At 39.7% G+C, this 21,119-nt stretch overlaps 1 protein-coding gene across 1 annotated transcript in view; it reads left to right on the top strand.

The window, feature by feature from the left end:
* ATG14 (autophagy related 14) overlaps window positions 1–21,119 on the top strand; it is a 36,907-nt gene continuing 15,788 nt past the window's right edge. The window contains exons 1-5 of the mRNA XM_061428967.1: window positions 1–259; window positions 12,082–12,144; window positions 13,482–13,524; window positions 15,747–15,828; window positions 20,832–21,069. Coding sequence (XP_061284951.1) covers window positions 39–259; window positions 12,082–12,144; window positions 13,482–13,524; window positions 15,747–15,828; window positions 20,832–21,069 — 647 coding nt within the window. The 5' untranslated portion in view covers window positions 1–38. The remainder of the gene's footprint in view (window positions 260–12,081; window positions 12,145–13,481; window positions 13,525–15,746; window positions 15,829–20,831; window positions 21,070–21,119) is intronic.

Here is a 21,119-nt window from a genome sequence, read left to right as displayed (position 1 = left end):
ACAAAATCCCACGTGACTGGCTCTGCTCTCATGCTATCATGGCGTCTCCCAGTGGGAAGGGAGCCCAGGCGCAGGAGGCTCCTGGCTGCGGGCCCCAGCCGCTCGCCCGGGACCTGGTAGACTCTGTGGACGACGCGGAGGGGCTGTACGTGGCGGTCGAGCGCTGCCCTCTCTGCAACACCACCCGCCGGCGGCTGACCTGCGCCAAGTGCGTCCAGAGCGGCGATTTCGTCTACTTCGACGGCCGCGACCGCGAAAGGTACGGCAGCCGCCCCTGCGCTATTGTCTTCTCTGGGTGTCTCCACCGGCTCGGAGGCTGGAGCCTGGAGCCGAGTCTGGGCCGCGGAGCCCAGCGAAAAGAGGAGGAGGTAGCGAGGGTAGCTCCTTTGCGCCGGTACTTTGCTCCCAAGGGACGGGGACGGGGATGGAGGCCCGAAGAGGAGAGGTCGCAGTTTCCTCCTAACCCACTCGAGAGGAGCCTGACCTCACGGTGCTTCTGGTACTAGGGAAAAGGAATAGGTGGTACCTGTGGAAAGGTCTTCTCCTATTATTGCCATAGAGTTGGATTCTCGGTACTTTGTTACTCGCTCAAGCAAAAGCTTGGTTTAATCATTATTTTCAAAAGAACATTCATTTTCTAGAGAAGAGGCCAGAAGAGAATCAAATAACTGGTTAAGAGGGATTCGGGCCCTGGTAGTTTGTGTCACAGATTGATCTTGTTATCAGACATCCTTACTCTAATGTGTAAACTAATCTAGCTAGTTTCTCCCCTTTGCAAAGATTGTTTTGAGTGTTAAGGAGTTTGAAGATGTGTTTCCTCTGTTTTAAAAATGCACAGTGGGAGCTGCAAGCCCTTATTAAGAGAATTGAATTTAAGAACACGTTTTGGCCTTGTTTTGACATTTAAACAGAGGCCTACAAGTCCTGGGCTTTCCAGGTGGCTCAGTGGTAAAGAATACACCTGCCATTGCAGGAGCCCCGGGTTCAGTCCCTGGGTGGGGAAGATGCCCTGGAGAAGGAAATGGCAACTCACTCCAGTATTCTTGCCTGGGAAATCCATGGACAGAGGAGCCTGGTGGGGTACAGTCCATGGGGTCACAAAAGAGTTGGACCGACCTAGTGACTAAAACAAGCCCTTGGTTAAATAATTGTAGAATTAGTGTGGTTAGCTGAAAGTTTTCTCAGTCCCAACTTTTGTTTCAATAACTTAGTGACAGTAAGCCAGCTAATATTTTTTAGTGCAAAAGTTCAGATAATAATGCCTTAACAACAACCCAGTAAGTTATTATCCCTAATTTACTGCTAAGGAAGCTGCAGTTTCTTGCCCTGGGTCACACAAATAATAAGGGTAGGGACCAGAATTAAATTCCAGGCAGCCTGAACCCGTATGCCATGCACTTAACCACTGGATTATATAACATCTGTATTTGAAAGTGTTTTTGAGTTTCTGATAGTCTTCTGATCATGAATGGAGTTCATTACTTTTTCTTTTGAGAAGATTTTTATGATATAATCTTTTAGTTCATCATTGTTTTAGTCATTGATGTAGTTGATGAATTTAGAAACTGCTGATGTAATAAGTAATAGCTTTAAGAATTAAAACAGTTTTATTATAAAAATACTAGGTATGAGATGGCAATGTCTTTCGAGGATCAGTTCTGGATCCTTTTCTCTATATACTTTTTCCTAGATCCATTCCTATAATTTAAATATCATCTATATAAAAAAAATAAATATCATCTATAGGTTGAAGACTGCCAGACTTGTTTCTCCAACCTAGGCCTTTATTAAATTGAGAAAACAGTTGTTTGCTCTATTTGTATTTAAATTTGTAGTGAGAATCTCCATCTTCATATGGCAAACTGAATTCATGATTATCCATAATAAATCTATTTTTCTCATGCTCATCCCAACCTGGTAAATGATGACCTGATTCTTTGGAACAGGCAAAAAAAGTCTTCCAATCTTCCTTGACTCCTCTCTTAATGCTACCGTATCTTATCCCATCAACAAATCCCATCTGCCATTCAAAACCTAATCCCAGCCCTTTCACTACTTCCTGGTCTGGTCCACCGGAGGATTATTGCTTCTTGAGTCTCTGCTTCTGCCTTTTCTCCTTCATAGTGTAATTTCTCATATTGCATACAGATTAATACCATCCTTCCATTCCTCTGTTCACATCTTCCAGGGGTGTCCTCTTTTACCCAAAGTTTAAAAAAAAAAAAAAAAGCCAAAGTCTTTATCCGAAGTTCTATGTCGTTTGTCCCCCAGTTGTTCTCCTATTGCTTTTCTCTTAGCTACTCTGCAAAACATCATGGCCTCCTTGCCAGTACTCAGGCATACTGAGAACACTCCTGCCTCGGTCTTATTCAGCCTGCCAGGAACTCCTTTCTCCTAGGCTTCCAGGCTACTTTCTTTGAATCCGTAGGCCTCTGTTCCTTACAGAGAAACTCTGAGCATTCATTCAATTAAAATAGTAACTTTCTTCCCCACACAATGTGATTTCTTGTTTTCCATAGTACCTATCACCATCTTATGGTTTGCATATTAATTTGTAACTGCCTCTCACTCCAGTGATGTTAGCTCTGTGAAAACAAGACAATTTTGTACTCTGCTATATCCTCATAGTAGAAGCTTAATAAAGATTCGTTGAATGACTGAATCAATCTACCCTTCCTTCCCAAATTTAGTCTGATCCTGAACCACTTCATTATTATACATCATGACCCGTTTGTTACTTAAACCAGAAACCTGGGCGTTGTCCTAGCTTTTTCCTTTTTTTCTTATTCCACATATCCAAATCATTGACAGGTATAATTTGATCTGCTTCAGAGTAGATCTTGCATCTGTCTACTTCTAGTCCAGACTGCTGTCATTTCTTTCCTGGCCACTACTTTGTTTTCTTTCTTTTACATGTACAGCTCCTCCCTAGCCATCCTCTGGCCCTCACACAACAGCCACAGTAGAGATGTAAATCAGATAATCTCACTGTTTTGCTTAAACCTTTCAGTGTTTTTTCACTTTATAGAAAATAAAATTCAAACTTTTTACTGTGCTTATTAAGCCCTATGTGATCTGGCTACTGCCTACCTTCTAATTTTGGCTGTAAGGTTGAGTTTAAAATGTGATCTTTGGATTCAAGCTGCATTGAATTGAATCCAAGCTCCACCACTTGTTATGTGATTTTGAAGTTTCATAGGTTTCTGGTAGTACTTACATAAGAGCATGCACTGAATTACTTAACATAATGTCTAGCATGTATTAAGCACTCAAAAAGTAAACTCTCACCACATTCCCTCATGTTCACAGCTCAGTAATTGGGCTTTCTCTCACATCCTCAAACACATGGAACTCTTCCATCCAGGGGCCTTTTTCTTTACTATTCCCTCTGCCTGGAACACTGTTCCTCCTGATTGGCATTTTGCCTTTCATGTCTCAACTTAAATGCACTTCCTCAGCGAGACTTTGCCTGACCTTCACTAAGGTAGGTCCCCACTTCCATCTGTCCTCCCATTTCTGTCACAGTACTCAATTCTTTCATGGTATTGAGCATGATAAGTGGTGTCACTTATCTGCGGAAGGTAACTGCATCCAGAATGTATCAGTAGTTCCACACAGGAGTGAATTCTGCTTTTGTTCCATCCCATCCTGGTGGTTAGTGCAGCGCTGGGCAGGAACATAATAAGCAGATTGTTGAAGGAAATGGTAAAGGCGGGACCATTTTAGAAACGGAAATATGAATTATTTTCAGGACAGGGATGTGTTACAGTGGATTTCTTTTTATGACGAAGCAGAAAGATGAAAAATAAATACCAGGATCGTTCAGAATTTAGAAATGAAAAAGAAAGTTAAGGTTTGGGGATAAGAGAGCTTCACTTCACCTTCAATCATCCCCTTTTCTGAAGTGTGTATTTCTAAAGAAGAGGAGTTTGCTGTGTCCAGCATGTAGTAGGATGCAAGAATCTCTTGAGACCCAGGACCCTGTCCTGATGGCCAGATCAGTTTTAATGAGCTCATTGGGTACAGTTATTGGCGTGAAATATTCCAGCAGATAAGAGAAAGGCAGATTTCTGCTCTCGAGGATTTGCACTGACTACTAATAAGCCTTAGATATCTTGGGCCAAAGGTTGGTTGTGAGATATTCTCTGGTCTTCAGTATTTATGAAAAATTTTGTATTCTGTGCTTTACTTTCAGACCCTTTTTCCCCCTCTTACTTTATGAGAAAACTCACTGACTGGGAAACCACTTGGAAATAAAATATGGAAGCTTCAGCATGATTTAAATACCCTTGTTTAACCCCTGGTTCTTTTCAGTAAGTCACCTAGATTAGCTGTGCCTGCAAGGATCTTGAATGTGATGTACATATCAAAGTTCCTATAAATGTAGATTTTTTTTCAGGTTTCATTAATAGACTAGCTGAATATACAGGTTCTAATGGTTTAGCAGTTCAAGGAAAATTCAATATTAAAGAATAAATGTGTCTCCTAATAATTCTTTTGACTTCTAAAAAGGGAACATGCATCTTTATGTAGTTTTGTGGACAGTATGAGTTTGGCAGTTAGATTGATTGAAAAATACTTGAACTTGCTAGTTTTGGTTTTTATTTTTGGTTATTATTCAGTGGGATACTTCCTAATAGCCTTGGTACCCTCATCAGCACTATCCTTTCTTCACCTCCCACCTCGGCCCAGTCCTGAGACACTGCCCACATCTCTGCTTTTGCGTCTGTCTTTTGACTTGTTTGCGTCCTTCAGAGATGAAGAGGAATGATTTTAAGCAATACTCTCAACACCATCTTCTTTGAATCTTGTACCAGAGAACATTTTAAAATTGCAGGTCTTTTAACAGGAAAGTAGTTTTCTGGATTAAACCTTTATCTGGTACTAGAAATAACACTGTTACCCAACAGATAACTGACAAGTTGAAATAATCTTTCCACTCAAAACTTGAAAAAATTGCTTACCAGTTTATGATAGGGGGTAAGAATGAGACAGGGGGGATAATCTGAGGATACCCAGGAACCTCTACATGCTGGTTTAGAAACCAGTTATTTTAAAGTGTGGATCAAAAAAAAAAGGCATTTTGTGAGTAGATGGATATTGCTTTCATAAGTACACAGCATTAGGAGTGATACAGCACTCCTTTCACTGATGAGTTTTAGGCATTGAGGACTACATTTTTACCACAAAACAGAAATATGGGCCCCGGACAAATTGAGAAGTGGGATAGAGGACAAGCAAGAAATTTTAGACGTTACTGAAGATTTTGAGAGGAAGATGTATCCTAAAAACTACTCTTGAGACATTTCTCTTCCCCTCCAGTATCTTTTTGGTTGTCAGTCCTTAGCTTATAAAAGTTTGTTTTCACGAGGATTCGGTTCTGGACCCACATCTGTGTACCCCACTCAGCAGAATAAAAGCTCCATAGGTACCTGGACTCCCATCTTGAGACAAGAGTTTAATCAACCTGCTCACTTCGGTTATCTCTTTCAGGAAAGGTCACAGCTCCCATCCCATGTAGCTTATTAATTGTATTTACAACAATACATGTGGATCTCCTAAGAAAGTATAATTCTTGTTTCAATCAGTATCACTGGCTACTCTTAACCATTATGTGTACCCTTCAGAATTTGTAAAAGGATTTCACAAGTATTGTCTCATTTGTTCCCTGGTAACAAAACCATGAGTTATTAACCTGTTTTTAAGATGAGGAAGCTCAGAGTAGTTGTGCCTTACTTACTGCTGGGCTATGTTAATTCTTACATTGACCTCCAGATCTGAAATACATACATACATTTAATACATTGGGAGGATTAAGTGCAAAATCACTGATTGCAACGAAGAAAAGGGAAACTAGCCTGTATTGCCTGTTAAGTGCCTGTACCTGATGCTTTCACATTTATCTTATTTAATCCCTATAATCAAGTAGGATAATCATTATTTTCATTTTACAAGTGAGGAACTAAACAGTGCTCTGTCTGTATTTTCTACTAATGACTTAACCTTCATTCCTGCCAGTGGAGTATGTTTTTGCTACAGTTAAGCCTTGAACAACAGGGGTTAATTCATCTATAATTTATAGTCAGCCCTCTTTTTATCTGTGGTTGCTCTGCACCCACAGATTGAATCAACTTCAGACTGTGTGGTACTGTAGTATTTACAATTGATGAAACCCACATTGTCGAAGTTGTGTATTTTCTCATACTTTAAATACTCTAACATAGGATAAGGACTGTGTTTTTTCATATTGCATTTGTCCATAAACGTCATACCCTTGAATGCCTAAAAGAACTTAAGGGAGAAAAATGTGAATGCTAGTAATTTTTGCTGTGTTATTGATAGTATCCTAGTTCAAGAAATACTCCGTTCTTTAACCCTTTCTGCTTGTATAATAGAGATTGCTATGCTCTTTTCCAAGAAAATTTGTGCTCTTTCTTACCTGATAAGTCTCACTGCCTTATTTCTAGAGCCAGAATCATCAACTCTTCACCAAACCTGTGTCCAAATCGGAGCTGGGGGAAATTCCCCCCCACTGATTTGAAAGCTGTCAGTGCTTATTTTCTCCTTTCAGATTTAAGAAACCCAAGGAATATAAGGGTTGACTAATTCTTAAGGCCCTCAATTGCATATTTGAAAGTTTTGTGGGGTTGTTCTGTTTGCCTTTCTTAAAATACAGGAATAGTGTTTCTTGGACTTCTCTGTTGCTGTAACCCTAGGCACAAGTGAATGTGAAGCGCTAGGATGAGGGGAAGGACTGGGCGGCGATGGAAGGTGAGACTTATTTTATGAAAGGCACCTAGTCAGTGCTCAGCAAGATGTAGTCGATGGTCTAACGGTGTTACTGATCATCTCGCACAGAATTAATAGGACTCCTGATAGGGTGCGTGCCTGGGTGCTGCTTTCCCGCTCTCATGGGACAGACTTAGGTGACCAGTCCTGCTTGTGGCCAGATCCACTCAGTCACCCAGGACGATCTGTGGCCATGGCGCAGCGTGGAGCGATGGCGGCTCACACTTGTAACTGATCCTCGTCACCCTGCTGTCCCCCTGGTCTGGTGAAGTTCTCTGGGGCAGGACAGATTAAGTTCTTAGCTTGTGAAACAGCAGAGTCTCCTCTGCCTGTAATGCCTTCCTTCCCTTAGTAGGGCCACCTCTAACCCATCCTCAAGTGGCAGCTCAGGCAGACGTGACTCCAGAACCTGAGTTGGGTTGTGTACCGTCTCTTGGATTGATAGCACCAGACTGTATGTGACCGCCTGCTCCTGGTTCTCACCAGTCTCTATCACAGGGGCATGGTTTAAAGTCGACTTAAGGGAATCCTTTTTTAGGGGGGAGAAAAGCTAATACAAGTCTGGAGGAATTTGGTAAATAACACAAAAGACATTTTTAAATTGGGAAAGAAAATATTAAAAAAGTGTTTAAAAGCCCTGATGCATGCATGGTACAGGTTCACTGGCAGATTCCTTTCAGAAAACAATGCAAAACTATAGAGCCATCCAGCAACAAGAAAATGAATAAATGTATCTGCACAAAATTTTGGAATTTTTGCAGAGCAGAACCATAATAGTCACTAAGAAAATTGAGAAAGAATTTCAAGATGTATGAAAGGAAAATCACTAATTTTCCTAATAACCCTTTAAAAAAACTATAGAAAAGTGAACAAAGGACATAGAATAACAAATGAAAAGTAGCCAATAAGAAATAATGAAGAAAGGCAAGTAAATGAATTGTAAACTATCTTTGAAGGAAGGGAGTGGGAAGCCAGGCATGTTAGTAAAGAATAAAAAGTGCAGAGCTGAGAGCATGAGAACAGGCTGGTGGGATTGGAAATATTGTATGAAATGATTTCAGAAGAAATTTAAAGATAACTGCCAGATGTTTGCATATGAATATCTGACCTAGCAGTTTATTTGCAAGAATTTCCTGTAGAGAAACCTAAAAGCTTAAAAGATTTGTGCACCAGGATATTCATTTCTAACATTATTGATAGTAGTGTAAATTTGGAAGCAATGGCAGTGTTCCTCAGCAGGAGTTTCTGTGAATAAGTTACATGATGTCCATTCAGTGAAATTCTATAATGAGACACGTCTTTATGTTCTGACGTGGAAAAAGATAGAAAACATTTTATGTAATAACCCAGCTTGAAAGACAGTGTATAAAATAAAATATGCGTTTCCCCCTTCTCCTTTTTTCTTTTCCTTCCCTAACCTATCTCCACGAGTCCTGGACTGGAAAATGCAGAGAATGGACGAGGTGCTGGTGAGCAGTTGGCTTGCTGACCAGGCACATTCCTTGATACCATCTGCTCTTTTGCTCTGCTCACACTACCTGTTTTCTCATTTCCTTCATGAAGAGTGACATGACTCCTGATGCGTTCCGTACAGGAGGAATTGCCATCTCCTGTTTGTTATTCCTGCTGCCATCTGTATTTTTGTGTTTTAAGTTTGGGTTTCTTTCTAACAACCCAGGAGAACTAACCAGCCTGATACAAAGCTGGACAGTGTCATCATCCCAATTTGTGTTAGTGCAAAGTGGAATCTTTACAACAGACCTGAAAGGAGCACTTTGATAGCCTTTGAAAGCAGGATTTTCTCCTTCATGTCAGCCCTTTGTTGACACAGGTTGATGAATCTTGTGAGTTTGTCATCTCCTTTCAGGTGATCAAGAGCATGAATCACGCGTTACCTCAGTAAGGGAGAAGTAAATACCACATTTGTTTCTCATTTTCAGTATAAGGAATGGAAGCATATCACAAGTGCCACGTCTGGCACACAGCCAGTTGCAGAAAATGAATGATTAGATTTCTTAACGTTCTGTAAAGTGCTCTGTAGTAAGCTGCAGGCACATAGTAAAAGCCTGATAAATTATTTGGTGAACCTATGAATTTGTCCACATTCTACATTGGTTTCTGAGTTTTCTAATGGTTCCTGTAGTCACCACCTCACTGGCCTTTGCAGTACTACCCAGTACTCTGTGCAATGATGCTGCATATCTGTGCATCCAGTAAAGTGGCCTCCAGCCATATGTAGCTGTTGAAATGTGAGAGTGTCACTGAGAAAGTGAATTTTTAATTTAATTTTAATTTAGCCACTTATGTATATAATTCTGTCACATATAATATTGTCTGATTTCCTTTCTTGTTTAATATATGTGGTACATTTTCAGTGACTATGAAATGGCAGAGTCATAATTAGGGCATTTTATCCCTTCCATTTAGAAGTAGATATCTGGGGATATTTCAGATGTGGGATTATAAAAATAGTGTGTTAGACTTCTGTGTCTGGATTATTTCAAGGAAGAGATTTTTAGGGCTGTTATGGTTCTGGTTTTATGTTACGATTCTGTTGAATTGTTTTCATTTAGACTGGGAAATCAGGAGATAGCCAAAAGCCTAATTCTGGACTCCATACCATGTTACCATGGTGGGTAACATTACCTTTATTTCTTTGAAAGCAGTTAATAAGCCACTGTTAGCTCAATTCAAAATCATTGCATGATATTCAGTTCAGTTCAGTCGCTCAGTCATGTCTTACTCTTTGTGACCCATGGACTGTAGCACGCCTGGCTTCCCTGTCCATCACCAACTCCTGGAGCTTGCTCAAACTGATGTCCATCAAGTCGGTAATGCCATCCAGCCATCTCATCCTCTATCGTCCCCTTCTCCTCCTGCCTTCAGTCTTTCCCAGCATCAGGGTCTTTTCTAATGAGTCAGTTCTTCGTATCCTGTGGCCAAAGTATTGGAGCTTCAGCTTCAAAATCAGTTCTTCCAGTAAATATTCAGGACTGCTTTCTTTTAGAACTGGTTTGATCTCCTTGCAGTCCAAGGGACTCTCAAGAGTCTTCTCTAACACCACAGGTCAAAAGCATCAATTCTTTGGCACTCAGCTTTCTTTATGATCCAGTTCTCACATTCGTACATGACTACTAGAGAAACCATAGCTTTGACTAGATGGACCTTTGTCGGCATAGTAATAATCTCTCTGCTTTTTAATATGCTGTCCAGGTTGGTAATAGCTTTCCATCCAAGGAGCAAGCGTCTTTTAATTTCATGACTGCAGTCACCGTCTGCAGTGATTTTGGAGCCCCCCAAAAAGATAGTCTGTCACTGTTTTCATTGTTTCCCCATCTATTTGCCATGAAGTGATGGGACCAGATGCCATGATCTTAGTTTTTTGAATGTTGAGTTTTAAGCCAACTTTTTCACTCCTCTTTCACTTTGATCTTTAATTCTTCTTCATTTTCTAACATAAGGGTGGTATCATCTGCATATCTGAGGTTATTGATATTTCTCCCACCAACCTTGATTTCAGCTTGTGCTTCATCCAGTCTGGCATTTCGCATGATGTACTCTGCACATAGGTTAAATAAGCAGGGTGACTATATACAGCTTTGATGTACTCCTTTCCCAATTTGAACCAGTCTGTTGCATGTTATTACTCATGCATTTTTTAAAAATTTTTCTTATTTTGAGGAAGAGATTATTTTACTATTATTTTAAGGAAGAGACTTTTAGGGCCATTATGGTCACATGTTAGGTACTCAGTAGCCACATATACCTGATGGCTGCTGTGTTGAACAGCACAGATCTAGAAGATTTGACTATCACTGCTTGCCACCTTCAGGTGGTTAATGTTTATAGAACTCTGTACCCAGGAACTATAAAATATACATTCTTTCAAGTGCACATGGAACTTTCACCGAGGCGAGCACATCATATGGAAGGCCATAAGACAGTCTCAAATTACAAGATTGAAATCTAATGTATTCTGGGACCACGTCAGAGTTAAAGTAGAAAAATAACAGTAAGTTACCTAAAAAGCTGGTATATCTGGAAGTTGAGTGATACACTTATGAATAAATTCTTGATCAGAGGGAATTTTACAGAAAATTAGAAATTTCAAACTAAATGATAAAATACAGCAGTTCAAAAATGTTAAGGGTTTAGCTTAAGCAATACTCTGGTGGAAATTTGTAACTTAAGGAGAGGCTTAAATTTTGATGATTGAAATTTTTACCTTACACTCCAAAAAATAAAAAAAAGCAAACTAAATCCCCAATAACGTAGCAGGAAGAAAATAAAAATAAGGGTAGAACACTGACAAATATAAAAAATGATCTGTGATGTGATATTCTTTCCTTTTAACTTTATTAATAATAGTGACTTGCTAGCCGTAATGCCTAGCAATAAATTTAGTGAGAAAAAATTGGACATTACTTTGCTAACAAAGGTCCATCTAGTCGAAGCTCTGGTTTTTCCAGTAGTCATGTATGAATGTGAGAGTTGGACTATAAAAAAAGCTGAGCACCAAAGAATTGATGGCTTTTGAACTATGGTGTTGGAGAAGACTCTTGAGAATCCCTTGAACAGCAGGGAGATCCAACCAGTCAATCCTAAAGGAAATCATCCCTAAATATTCATTGGAAGGACTGATGCTGAAGCTGAAACTCCAGTAGTCTGGCCACCTGATGTGAAGAACTGACTCATGTGAAAAGACCCTGATGCTGGGAAAGATTGAAGGTGGAAGGACAAGGGAATGACAGAGAATAAGATGGTTGGATGGCATCACGGACTCAGTGAACATGAGTTTGAGCAAACTCCAGGAGTTAGTGATGGACAGGGAGGCCTGACGTGCTGCAGTCCATGGGGTCGCAGAGTTGGAGACGACTGAGCGACTGAACTGAACTGAGGCACCAATTTATAGATGAGAGCAGGGTTCAGTTAAGTTTAATAATGATGATTATTTATAATGGGGGCCTCAGTTTCCTTGGATTCAAACTCACTTTAGTGCTCTGATTTGCCTGTTTTGGAATATAATTTAACCTAGGCATGAAGAAACCTATAGACATATATTTATAAATCCATGAAAGAGTTTTAAAGCTGAGAATATGAACCTAGTTTTAAGTAACCTAGTTTTAAGTAAAATGGTAGGCAGCCGCGTGCATCCCATCGAGAAGATATGTTTGGACAGTGACATTTCTGGATGAGTCTGCAGAAATGATTGGCTCTCAGGAATTTACATAATCTCATTTGACTGGAAAAAAAATGAACATTTAAATAAAATACTGCATTTTTTTCTTACAGGTTTATAGACAAGAAGGAAAGGTTAAGCCAGCTTAAGAGCAAGCAAGAAGAATTTCAAAAAGAGTGAGTTTTCATTTTGCTTTCTAATTTGTGGGGGTTATCTGGTCACCACATGGTTTATTTCAATGCTGTGGTACGCAGATATGTGGGTTGCTAATTTATTGAATTTAGGATACAGATCTCAACATGTGAAGAGCACTGTATCTGGGAGAAACCAAAATAAGAGATTTTGGAAAAATCGGGTTTCTGGAAAACAGTGGGCTCAAACATGGTGCCTGGTTAACAGCAGGCACAGTGACTGAATGGGTGAATCGGAGAGTGACCCTGTAAATGGGTCCAGTAGAGAAAGCGTATTGCACTGGTGGTGGTGGCTCGTGTAGGACGTTATTGCTTCTCTTTGTCTTTGTTCTTCTGTATGAGGGTTTTGCCAAGTGTGGTCTCTAGATCATCTACATAAGATTAAATTAACTTGGTGTTCTGGTTAAAAATGTAGATTCTCGGAGTCTATCCTCAGATATTCTGATTCAGTAGGTCTGAGGGGAGGCCCAGAAATCTGAGTATTAACAAGCACCTCTGACAAATCTCTCATCCTCTGGATTTGGAAATTATCCTGTAGAACATTTTGTCCCAAATTGGTCCAGTCACTGTTCTCCATCCAGACCCCAGACGTGATTAATACATTTATGAGCAGATGAACTCTTCAGAGATGCCCTGCATTAGAGAAACCTGCTTGGATTTATTTTACTTGGTCATTTCTCTGACTTCCTCTAACATAGAAACTTAACTTTTTTCCTATAGAACACTTCATTCTATAGCACAAATTTTAGCCTACACTGACTTGTGCCATTTTAAAGTGGGGGAACTGATGATAGCATTTTGGATCATGAATTATCTTATGTTGTTGTTGGATTGCTACGTTGTGTTCAACTGTTTGTGACCCCATAGACTGCAGCTCACCAGGCTTCTCTGCCCTAATTATCTCCCAGAGTTTGCTCAGACTCATGTGCATTGAGTCGGTGATGCCACCCGACCATTTCATCCTCTGTCACCCCCTTCTCCTTTTGCCTTCAATCTTTTCCAACATCAGGGTCTCGTTATTATTACTTACGACTGATGGAAATTATTGATTATGATGGAGAGCAAAGGCGATGGCTGTTATGGAAGTTTCTTGAATTTACACAAATACAAAAGTGCCATACTAAAAGTGCAGAAGGAAGCAGGTGAGGAAAGAATTGCAGAAAGCAGGGGATTTGGAAAACATTTTTAAATACTTATACCCCACTTTGGTATATCCAGAGTTTTCTAAGACCTTATTTTAAAAAGTTGTTGATTTTGCATTTTTGAGCTTTACCAATTTTATTATTTTAAGAGCTTATTTCCTTTATCTCTTCTCCAAACAGAGTATTAAAAGCTATGGAAGGAAAATGGATGACAGATCAATTGGTAAGAATAAGACGTATTTAAATAATATTCTTTAAACTTGAGGTTAGATGTTTTTAAATTGGCAGAACTTAAAAAATGATTTTGAACTTAAATTTATTTGTGATCATTTTTTGGTAGTTCTCTGTGAATGTATTTCTAGTGCAGGCTTCTCACATATTTCACTTAGATACCAAAAACAGGGTATTGGCAGTTAATTATGGAACCACCTCATAATAATGAATAATTATGAGGTCTGATGCTGACAGAAATATACAAGAACAGTTAGATGCTCTTTTTAAAAAAAAATTACTCATGAACATACATTTTCTAGATGGGTTAATTGAAAAATAAGCTAAAATATTAAAAGAAAATATGGGAGAGTGTTTATATAATCTGAAGGTGAGCAGACCTTTATAATCCATAAAGTAAAACATTTGATACACTACATAAATGTTTAAAAATTATGTCTGTTGAAGACCCTGGCAAAATGAATATAAACTGGGACAAAATGATGATAACATATGAAAATAAGGAGTTTGATTGATTACACTTTTATTCACTGTTGGTGGAAGTGCATATTGGCATATTTGAGGGACAGCTTGGTGGTAGTTTGTTGCTTTCGTAATGCATATGTGGTATAAATACATCCAGCAGTTTTCCTCCTAAGAAAGTGCACATGAATATAGAGATTTACGGGTAAAGATTCTGATTGTCTGCATTGTTCTTAGTAAAATTAATATATAATTAAATATTCATCAAACAGAATGAGCTAATTATGATACTGCGTAGCTGTTAAAAAGTATGTGGTCAGTCTGTATGCACTGGTATGGAATGATATCCAAGGTATATTTTTTTAATGAAAAAAAAAACTCAAATAGTAGGCTCTGGTAAAGTATGATTCCATTTGTGTATGTGTTTTAAATATATATGCTCTTCAAAGTCTGAAAAGATACACAGTTACCCCTGAATAGTGGGAAGGAGTCAGGCTAACAGTCTCGTTCTTCTCTTTTGTGATGCCTGCTTTTTTATCATAAGCATCATTCATAATTTTTAAATACTTAGAGATGTGATATAAGTGAATTTTGCTTATGTTCTAAATGTTCTATTATTAAATTATGTTGTATGGAAAAAAGTTATAAAAGACTATAAAGAATCTCATCCCAGTTTTTCTAAGTTTCTATCTAAGTTTTCTAGTTTTTCTATCAAAAACTTAAAATCTTGGTTTTTAAAGACTAATATCTTTTAAAAGTGAAAGCATCTCATTGCCAGTTTATTCCTAAATTGATCGCGGTTCCTGTGAATCTGTTCTCAGATGTCTCTCACACTGCTTTGGAGAGGGGAGCATTTTCCCCACTGAACAGTCCTGTAATGTATTCTGTATCTTGTACCATCACACTGCTTAGACAAGTGTTAAACATTATAAACATTTGAATGTTGTTGTAAGCTTCCGGATGTCCCCGTTTATGGAGACATCATAGAATAGATAAATCATACTTTCTAAAAACCAACTAGTATGTCAGATTTTTACTTATCCTTTATTCTCTTTGGGGAAGCCGTACCTAAATCTTGGTAATGGAAAAAGGCAGTTTCATGTTTCATAAAATTTTTTCAGGGCTTTTCCAGAAATCTTACATGAGTTGTACACTTAAAAAAAAAAAAAGGAATTCTGCTCTGTTGCAGTATTTTATTACTCTGTAAGTAATATTTGCTTATTGTATCAGTGAGATAGTACAGCTGATAGTCTCCTCAGTAACCAGCACTGAGAATTTAGAGCAGTGCATCCACAGAACTCTCTGATGATACAAATGTTCTGTCTACACTGCCCAGTATGGTAGGCATTAGCCATAGGTGGTGTTGACATGTACCACCTGACATTTGGGTAGTGGGAGTAAAAACCAGATTTTCTTTTTAAATTTTGTGTAATCTCATTGACTTTCAGATAGCCACATAGGACCCACATGCAGTAGCTCTGTATTGGATAGGACAAGTTAAGATAATACGTGTCAACCTTTTTCTCTGTACTTACTAACACAGAAAAGAACTATTTCTCATTCTCTCTTAATTGCCTAGCAGCTTCTGTCCTAAACCACTAGTTACAAAAGCTGTAATAAATATAATTATACTGGACTTTTGTTCATTGCATTTTCTAAGATACACCTCAGGATAAGTAGTGTCCCTAGTAGATAATCATATTAATTGTAAGAGACCAATATTTGTGATATTTGTTTCATACCTTTTTTAAGAGATGGAAAATAATGTCCTGCAAGATGAGGATTGAACAGCTGAAACAAACTATATGTAAAGGAAATGAAGAGATGAAGAAGAGTAAGTAATTTTCCCACCTCTCTCCAGCCCTGATAAAGAACTCATGTGTAACTTCATGGGATTGATCAACCAGGGAAAGTAAAGGGGAGGGGTGGTAGAGGCAGTAGCAACCTGGAAAAGTTAACTGGTTGCCTTTTACTCTTTGTAAAGCATTTGTATAAGGAATTTACATATATATATATATTTCAAATATATGTATATAAAACATGTATCTGTGTTATGTATATTTCCAAATGTGTACATATATACATAAGCACATGTGCAAATGTAATAACCCTTATAAACTGCTGCTGCTGCTAAGTCGCTTTAGTCGTGTCCGACTCTGTGCGATCCCATAGATGGCAGCCCACCAGGCTCCCCCATCCCTGGGATTCTCTAGGCAAGAGTACTGGAGTGGGGTGCCATTTCCTTCTCCAATGTATGAAAGTCAAGAGTGAAAGTGAAGTCGCTCAGCCGTGTTCGACTCTTAACAACCCCATGACTGCAGCCCACCAGGCTCCTCTGCCCATGGGATTGTCCAGGCAAGAGTACTGGAGTGGGTGCCATTTATAAACTACTTAGCTTAAAAAGTTGAGCACTGTATGTGTCCCATTTCCCTTAGCCGATAGGAAGCTCAGAGTCAGTCTTGGTAATCAAGTATAATTATTAGTTCACACCAGAAGCAAATACTGACTTTTTCTCCATCAGTGAGTCTTATACATATTTTAATTTGTATTAATTTTGCATTACGTTTGTGTACTTCATATTTTATCACAGGTAGTTGCCAGATTTTAAGAGCATCCTCTTAGAAATCCTGTGTCCTTAGACATAGTGCATGCTGGGACATCCCTAGTGGTCCAGTGGTTTAGACACTGAGCTTCCAGTGTAGGGGGTGGGGGTTCAGTCCCTGGTCCGGGCACTAAGATCCCACATGTCATGTGGCAAAGCCAAAGATAAATTTTAGAAAAAAGAAAAAGAAATAAGTAGTTCATGTATTTCTGAAGATGATTGTTTAAAGTTTAAAATGGATTGCTGTCATACCTTTGTAAGTCCCTTTCTTGTCTACTCATTGCTTTCAGAAGCAAGTATTTTATAGTGGTAGGCAGTAGTATAAAAGCTGCCTTTGAAAACTTGTCCTATTAAAGTGCTTGTGTGGAGTTTCACAGGATTAATAAGCTACAGAAACAGGGCAGCCTGGTGAAGAGGTCTCAGAACTACAGCCCGCCCCTCCTGTGCCGAGTTTGGCTTGCACCCTCCAAAGGCTCTGGGTCAGCAGCAGTGTAGGGAACTCATTACTTACCATGGATTCACCCACTTTCCCCTCCTCCCTGGATGTTCACAGTAGGAGTTTGCCACCAGGCCTCTGTGAACCTCCTGAAATTGCTGAATTGACTGAGTTTGTGCGTTTCTCTGATGAATAAGATTAAAACTTTGATCAGCTCCTTTTAATAGGCTCCTATCCCAAGTATCCTTTTAGTTTAGTCACTAAGTTGTCTCTTTGTGACCCCGTGGACTGTAGCTCGCCAGGCTCCTCTGTCTATGGAAAAACATCTACTTCTCCTTCGTTGACTATGTTAAACCTTTGACTGTGTGGATCACAACAAACTGTGGGAAATTCTTAAAGAGATGGGAATACCAGACCACCTTGTCTGTCTCCTGAGAAACTTGTATGCGGGACAAGAAGCAACAGTTAGAACTGGACGTGGAACAACTGACTGATTCAGAATTGTGGAATGAATATGACAAGGCTATATATTGTCACTCTGCTTATTTAAGTTCTATGTAGAGTATATCATGCTAAATGCCAGGCTGGATGAATCACAAGCTGGAATCAAGATTGCCAGGAAAAATACCAACAATCTCAGATATGCAGATGCTATGCTATGCTAAGTCACTTCAGTCATGTCCGACTCTGTGCAACCCCATAGACGGCAGCCCACCAGGCTCCCCCGTCCCTGGGATTCTCCAGGCAAGAACACTGGAGTGGGCTGCCATTTCCTTCTCCAATGCATGAAGGTGAAAAGTGAAAGTGAAGTCACTCAGTTGTGTCCGATTCTTAGTGACCCCATGGATTGCAGCCTACCAGGCTCCTCCATCCATGGGATTTTCCAAGCAAGAGTACTGGAGTGGGGTGCCATTGCCTTTGCAGATGATACCACCCTTATGGCAGAAAGTGAAGAGAAACTAAAGAGCCTCTTGATGAGGGTGAAAGAGGAAAGTGAAAAAGCTGGCTTAAGACTCAACATTCAAAAAACTAACATCGTGGCATCTGGTCCCATCACTTCATGGCAAATAGATAAGGAAAAAGTAGAACGGTGTCAGACTTAATTTTTTTTGGCTCCAAAATCACTGCAGATGGTGTTTGCAGCCATGAAATTAGAAGATGCTTGCTTCTTGGAAGAAAGGCTGTGACAAACCTAGACAGCATATTAAAGAGCAGAGATATCACTTTGTTGCTAAAGGTCCATCTGGTCAAAGCTATGGGTTTCCCAGTAGTAATATACAGATGTGAGAGTTGGGTCATAAAGAAAGCTGAGCACCAAAGAATTGATGCTTTTAAATTGTGGTGCTGGAGAAGAAAGACTCTTGAGAGTCTCTTGGACTGCAAGGAGATCAAACCAGTTAATCCTAAAGGAAATCAACCCTGAATATTCATTAGAAGGACTGATGCTGAAGCTGAAACTCCAATACTTTGACCACTCGATGCAAAGAGCTGGCTCATTGGAAAAGACCCTAATGCTGGGAAAGATTGAAGGAAAAAGGATAAGGAAGCAGCAGAGGATGAGATGGTTAGGTAGCATCACTGATTTGATGGACATGAATTTAAACAAACTCCGGGAGATAGTGGAGGACCGAGGAGCCTGGCATGCTGCAGGTCATAGGGTGGAAAAGAATTGGACACAACTTAGTGACTGAACAACAACAAAGCCCCAAAATACTGAAAGCAACAACCATGGAAAATATTAACAAGGGATATGGTTCTCCACTAGTGGACTCTATAGCTGTGATTTCCATCCCTAGCAGATGATTGGTGTTACCTGATAACCATTTTTAAAATCTAGAGAGAATCTGGGCCCTGCCTTGAACTTACAAAATGAAAATCTCATTCATGGGGACTGGGGTCAATGGTTCATAACCTGTCTGTAGTAAAAGACCATTTTTTTTTGTCTTTCATTTCTAATGTGTCATAAACCAACATCAATACTTCTGTAAAATACAATAAAATTAGTTACTAGAAAAGTGATTGCACATTTGGATGCCAGGGTGATATCACATGGCCATGTCAAAATATGTTTTTTTTCTAAATTTGCTCTCTAGTTCTGTACTTGTTTTGTTTGGTAAAGGTTTGGGCCAGATCCATGGTTCACACTTTGAGTAGTAGCTCTACTCTGATGACCTGCCAGGTTCATAAGCTGTTTGCCACCATCTACACTAGACTCAGAAAATTTTGCAAACAATTTCAAGGCAGTTAATGGATTCCAGAAGCTCAAGTTTATAGATTAGATTAAGAGTTTGCTACTCAAGAAATAGCCTGTTGTGTGTGTGTTTTAAAAAAACAGAATCTTATTGTTAAAATACCAATTAAACTGTAGCTCCTGATGAATATTTCTCCAGAATCTTTTGATTTAACATGTTATGATTGCATTTGGAATTTCAGAGTTGAGTTGATCTGTTATTTGGCAAAATAGCAAGAGTAGATTACAGACAGGGAAGATGACGTGGAGAGAAGAGTGACTTAACCTGAGTGCACTAGTGCAGGTTGGGTGTCTGTGATGATTTCCTGTCACCTTCAAGGGGTCCTGTATTACATTGGAAAATGTCATTTAAAAAATCTAATCACCATACGGCTCAGGCCATGGCTAGATATTGATAGATATATTTGAGTACTTGTAAAGAACTCAGTAGAGATCATGAAAATGATTGAACTTACTGGAAAGTGTGTGAAAAGACCATAGACTTAAACTTCGGGACATTCATATTGATCAGGAATGGTGAAGAGGTGAATCAGAGAAGAAAAAAAATATGTGTGTGTGTGTGTGTGTGTGTAAAAGAAACTTTATGCCTGCAGTGAAATAACCTAGGTTCAGTTTCATGTGTCCTCAGTCTTGTCTGACTCTTTGTGACCCCATGGACTGTAGCCTGCCAGGCCCCTCTGTCCATGGGATTCTCCAGACAAGAATACTGTAGTGGGTTGACATTTCCTCCTCCAGGGGATCTTCCCAACCTTGGGATCGAACCCGCGTCTCCTGCATCTCCTGCATTGGCAGGGATACTTTTACCACTGTGTCACCTGGGAAGCCCTAGGACCTTCATGAAAAGGACACATATTGGGCAGGATGAGTGTCTGATTTCTCGGTTGTGTGGCCAGGCTCTGGTGGCCCTTGCAGTGGTTAAAATGCTAGTGTGTGGTGGGTACTCCCACCGTGCTGGGGGTGCTGCTCCCTGCTGTGACTTTTCAGAGTGGTGGTCTGTTTCTTTGTTGCGTGACCACCGGCCGTGAGGTTGTCCTCGGGTTCTCTGAATGGAGCCCAAGGCACACTCAGTAGTTTCCTAAGGAAAATCAGGTCTCCAGTGAGTTTTTCAAACTTAGATATTTTGTCTGCCCAATATGCCTATTCTTCAGTGTTTACTTTAAGAAAGTAAGGTGCGCAGTCTGGCACTGCAGGCCCACATGAGGAAAAAAAAAAAAAGTCAGGTGCTTTGTGTGCTAAACTTCAAACACAACCCAGCTTGCCGAACTTGATAGTCTTGAGTGATGCTTACTAATGTTGATTACAAATGGAGACTCAGAATCATTTTAGTGATGGTCCCCTTTGCTCTGTGTGTAATACCTCCTTGAACTAAACTCTTGGTCTCCATACTTGGTGAACATCATCTCATTAATGTTGAGGTTTTGCTCTCAATTTAGACATAATTCAGGAAGACACTTATAATGCTTTGGAGCCGTGGTGGGGGAGTGGTAGTATGCAGTAGCCAGGAACTGTTTCCAGAGCTTATTGTTGGGTGTGACTTGTTTATTTTAGATGCTGAAGGCCTCCTGAAAACCAAGGAAAAGAATCAGAAACTTTATACTCGAGCACAACGGCACCAGGAAAAGAAGGAGAAGATCCAGAGGCATAATCGCAAACTTGGTGACCTGGTAGAGAAAAAAAACACGGACTTAAGAAGTCATTACGAGCGTCTGGCAGATCTTCGGCGGTCTCACATATTAGAGCTCACGTCTGTCATTTTTCCCATCGAGGAAGTAAAGACTGGTGCGAGGTACAGTAAGCGAGTCCTTCAACTCTAGGGAAACCCAATTTCCAAAGATC

The sequence above is a fragment of the Bos javanicus genome, chromosome 10 (assembly GCF_032452875.1).
Source record: "Bos javanicus breed banteng chromosome 10, ARS-OSU_banteng_1.0, whole genome shotgun sequence".
Taxonomy (NCBI): domain Eukaryota; kingdom Metazoa; phylum Chordata; class Mammalia; order Artiodactyla; family Bovidae; genus Bos; species Bos javanicus.
The sequence above is the reverse complement of the archived record's forward strand: the minus strand, read 5'-3'. Positions and strand labels throughout refer to the sequence as shown.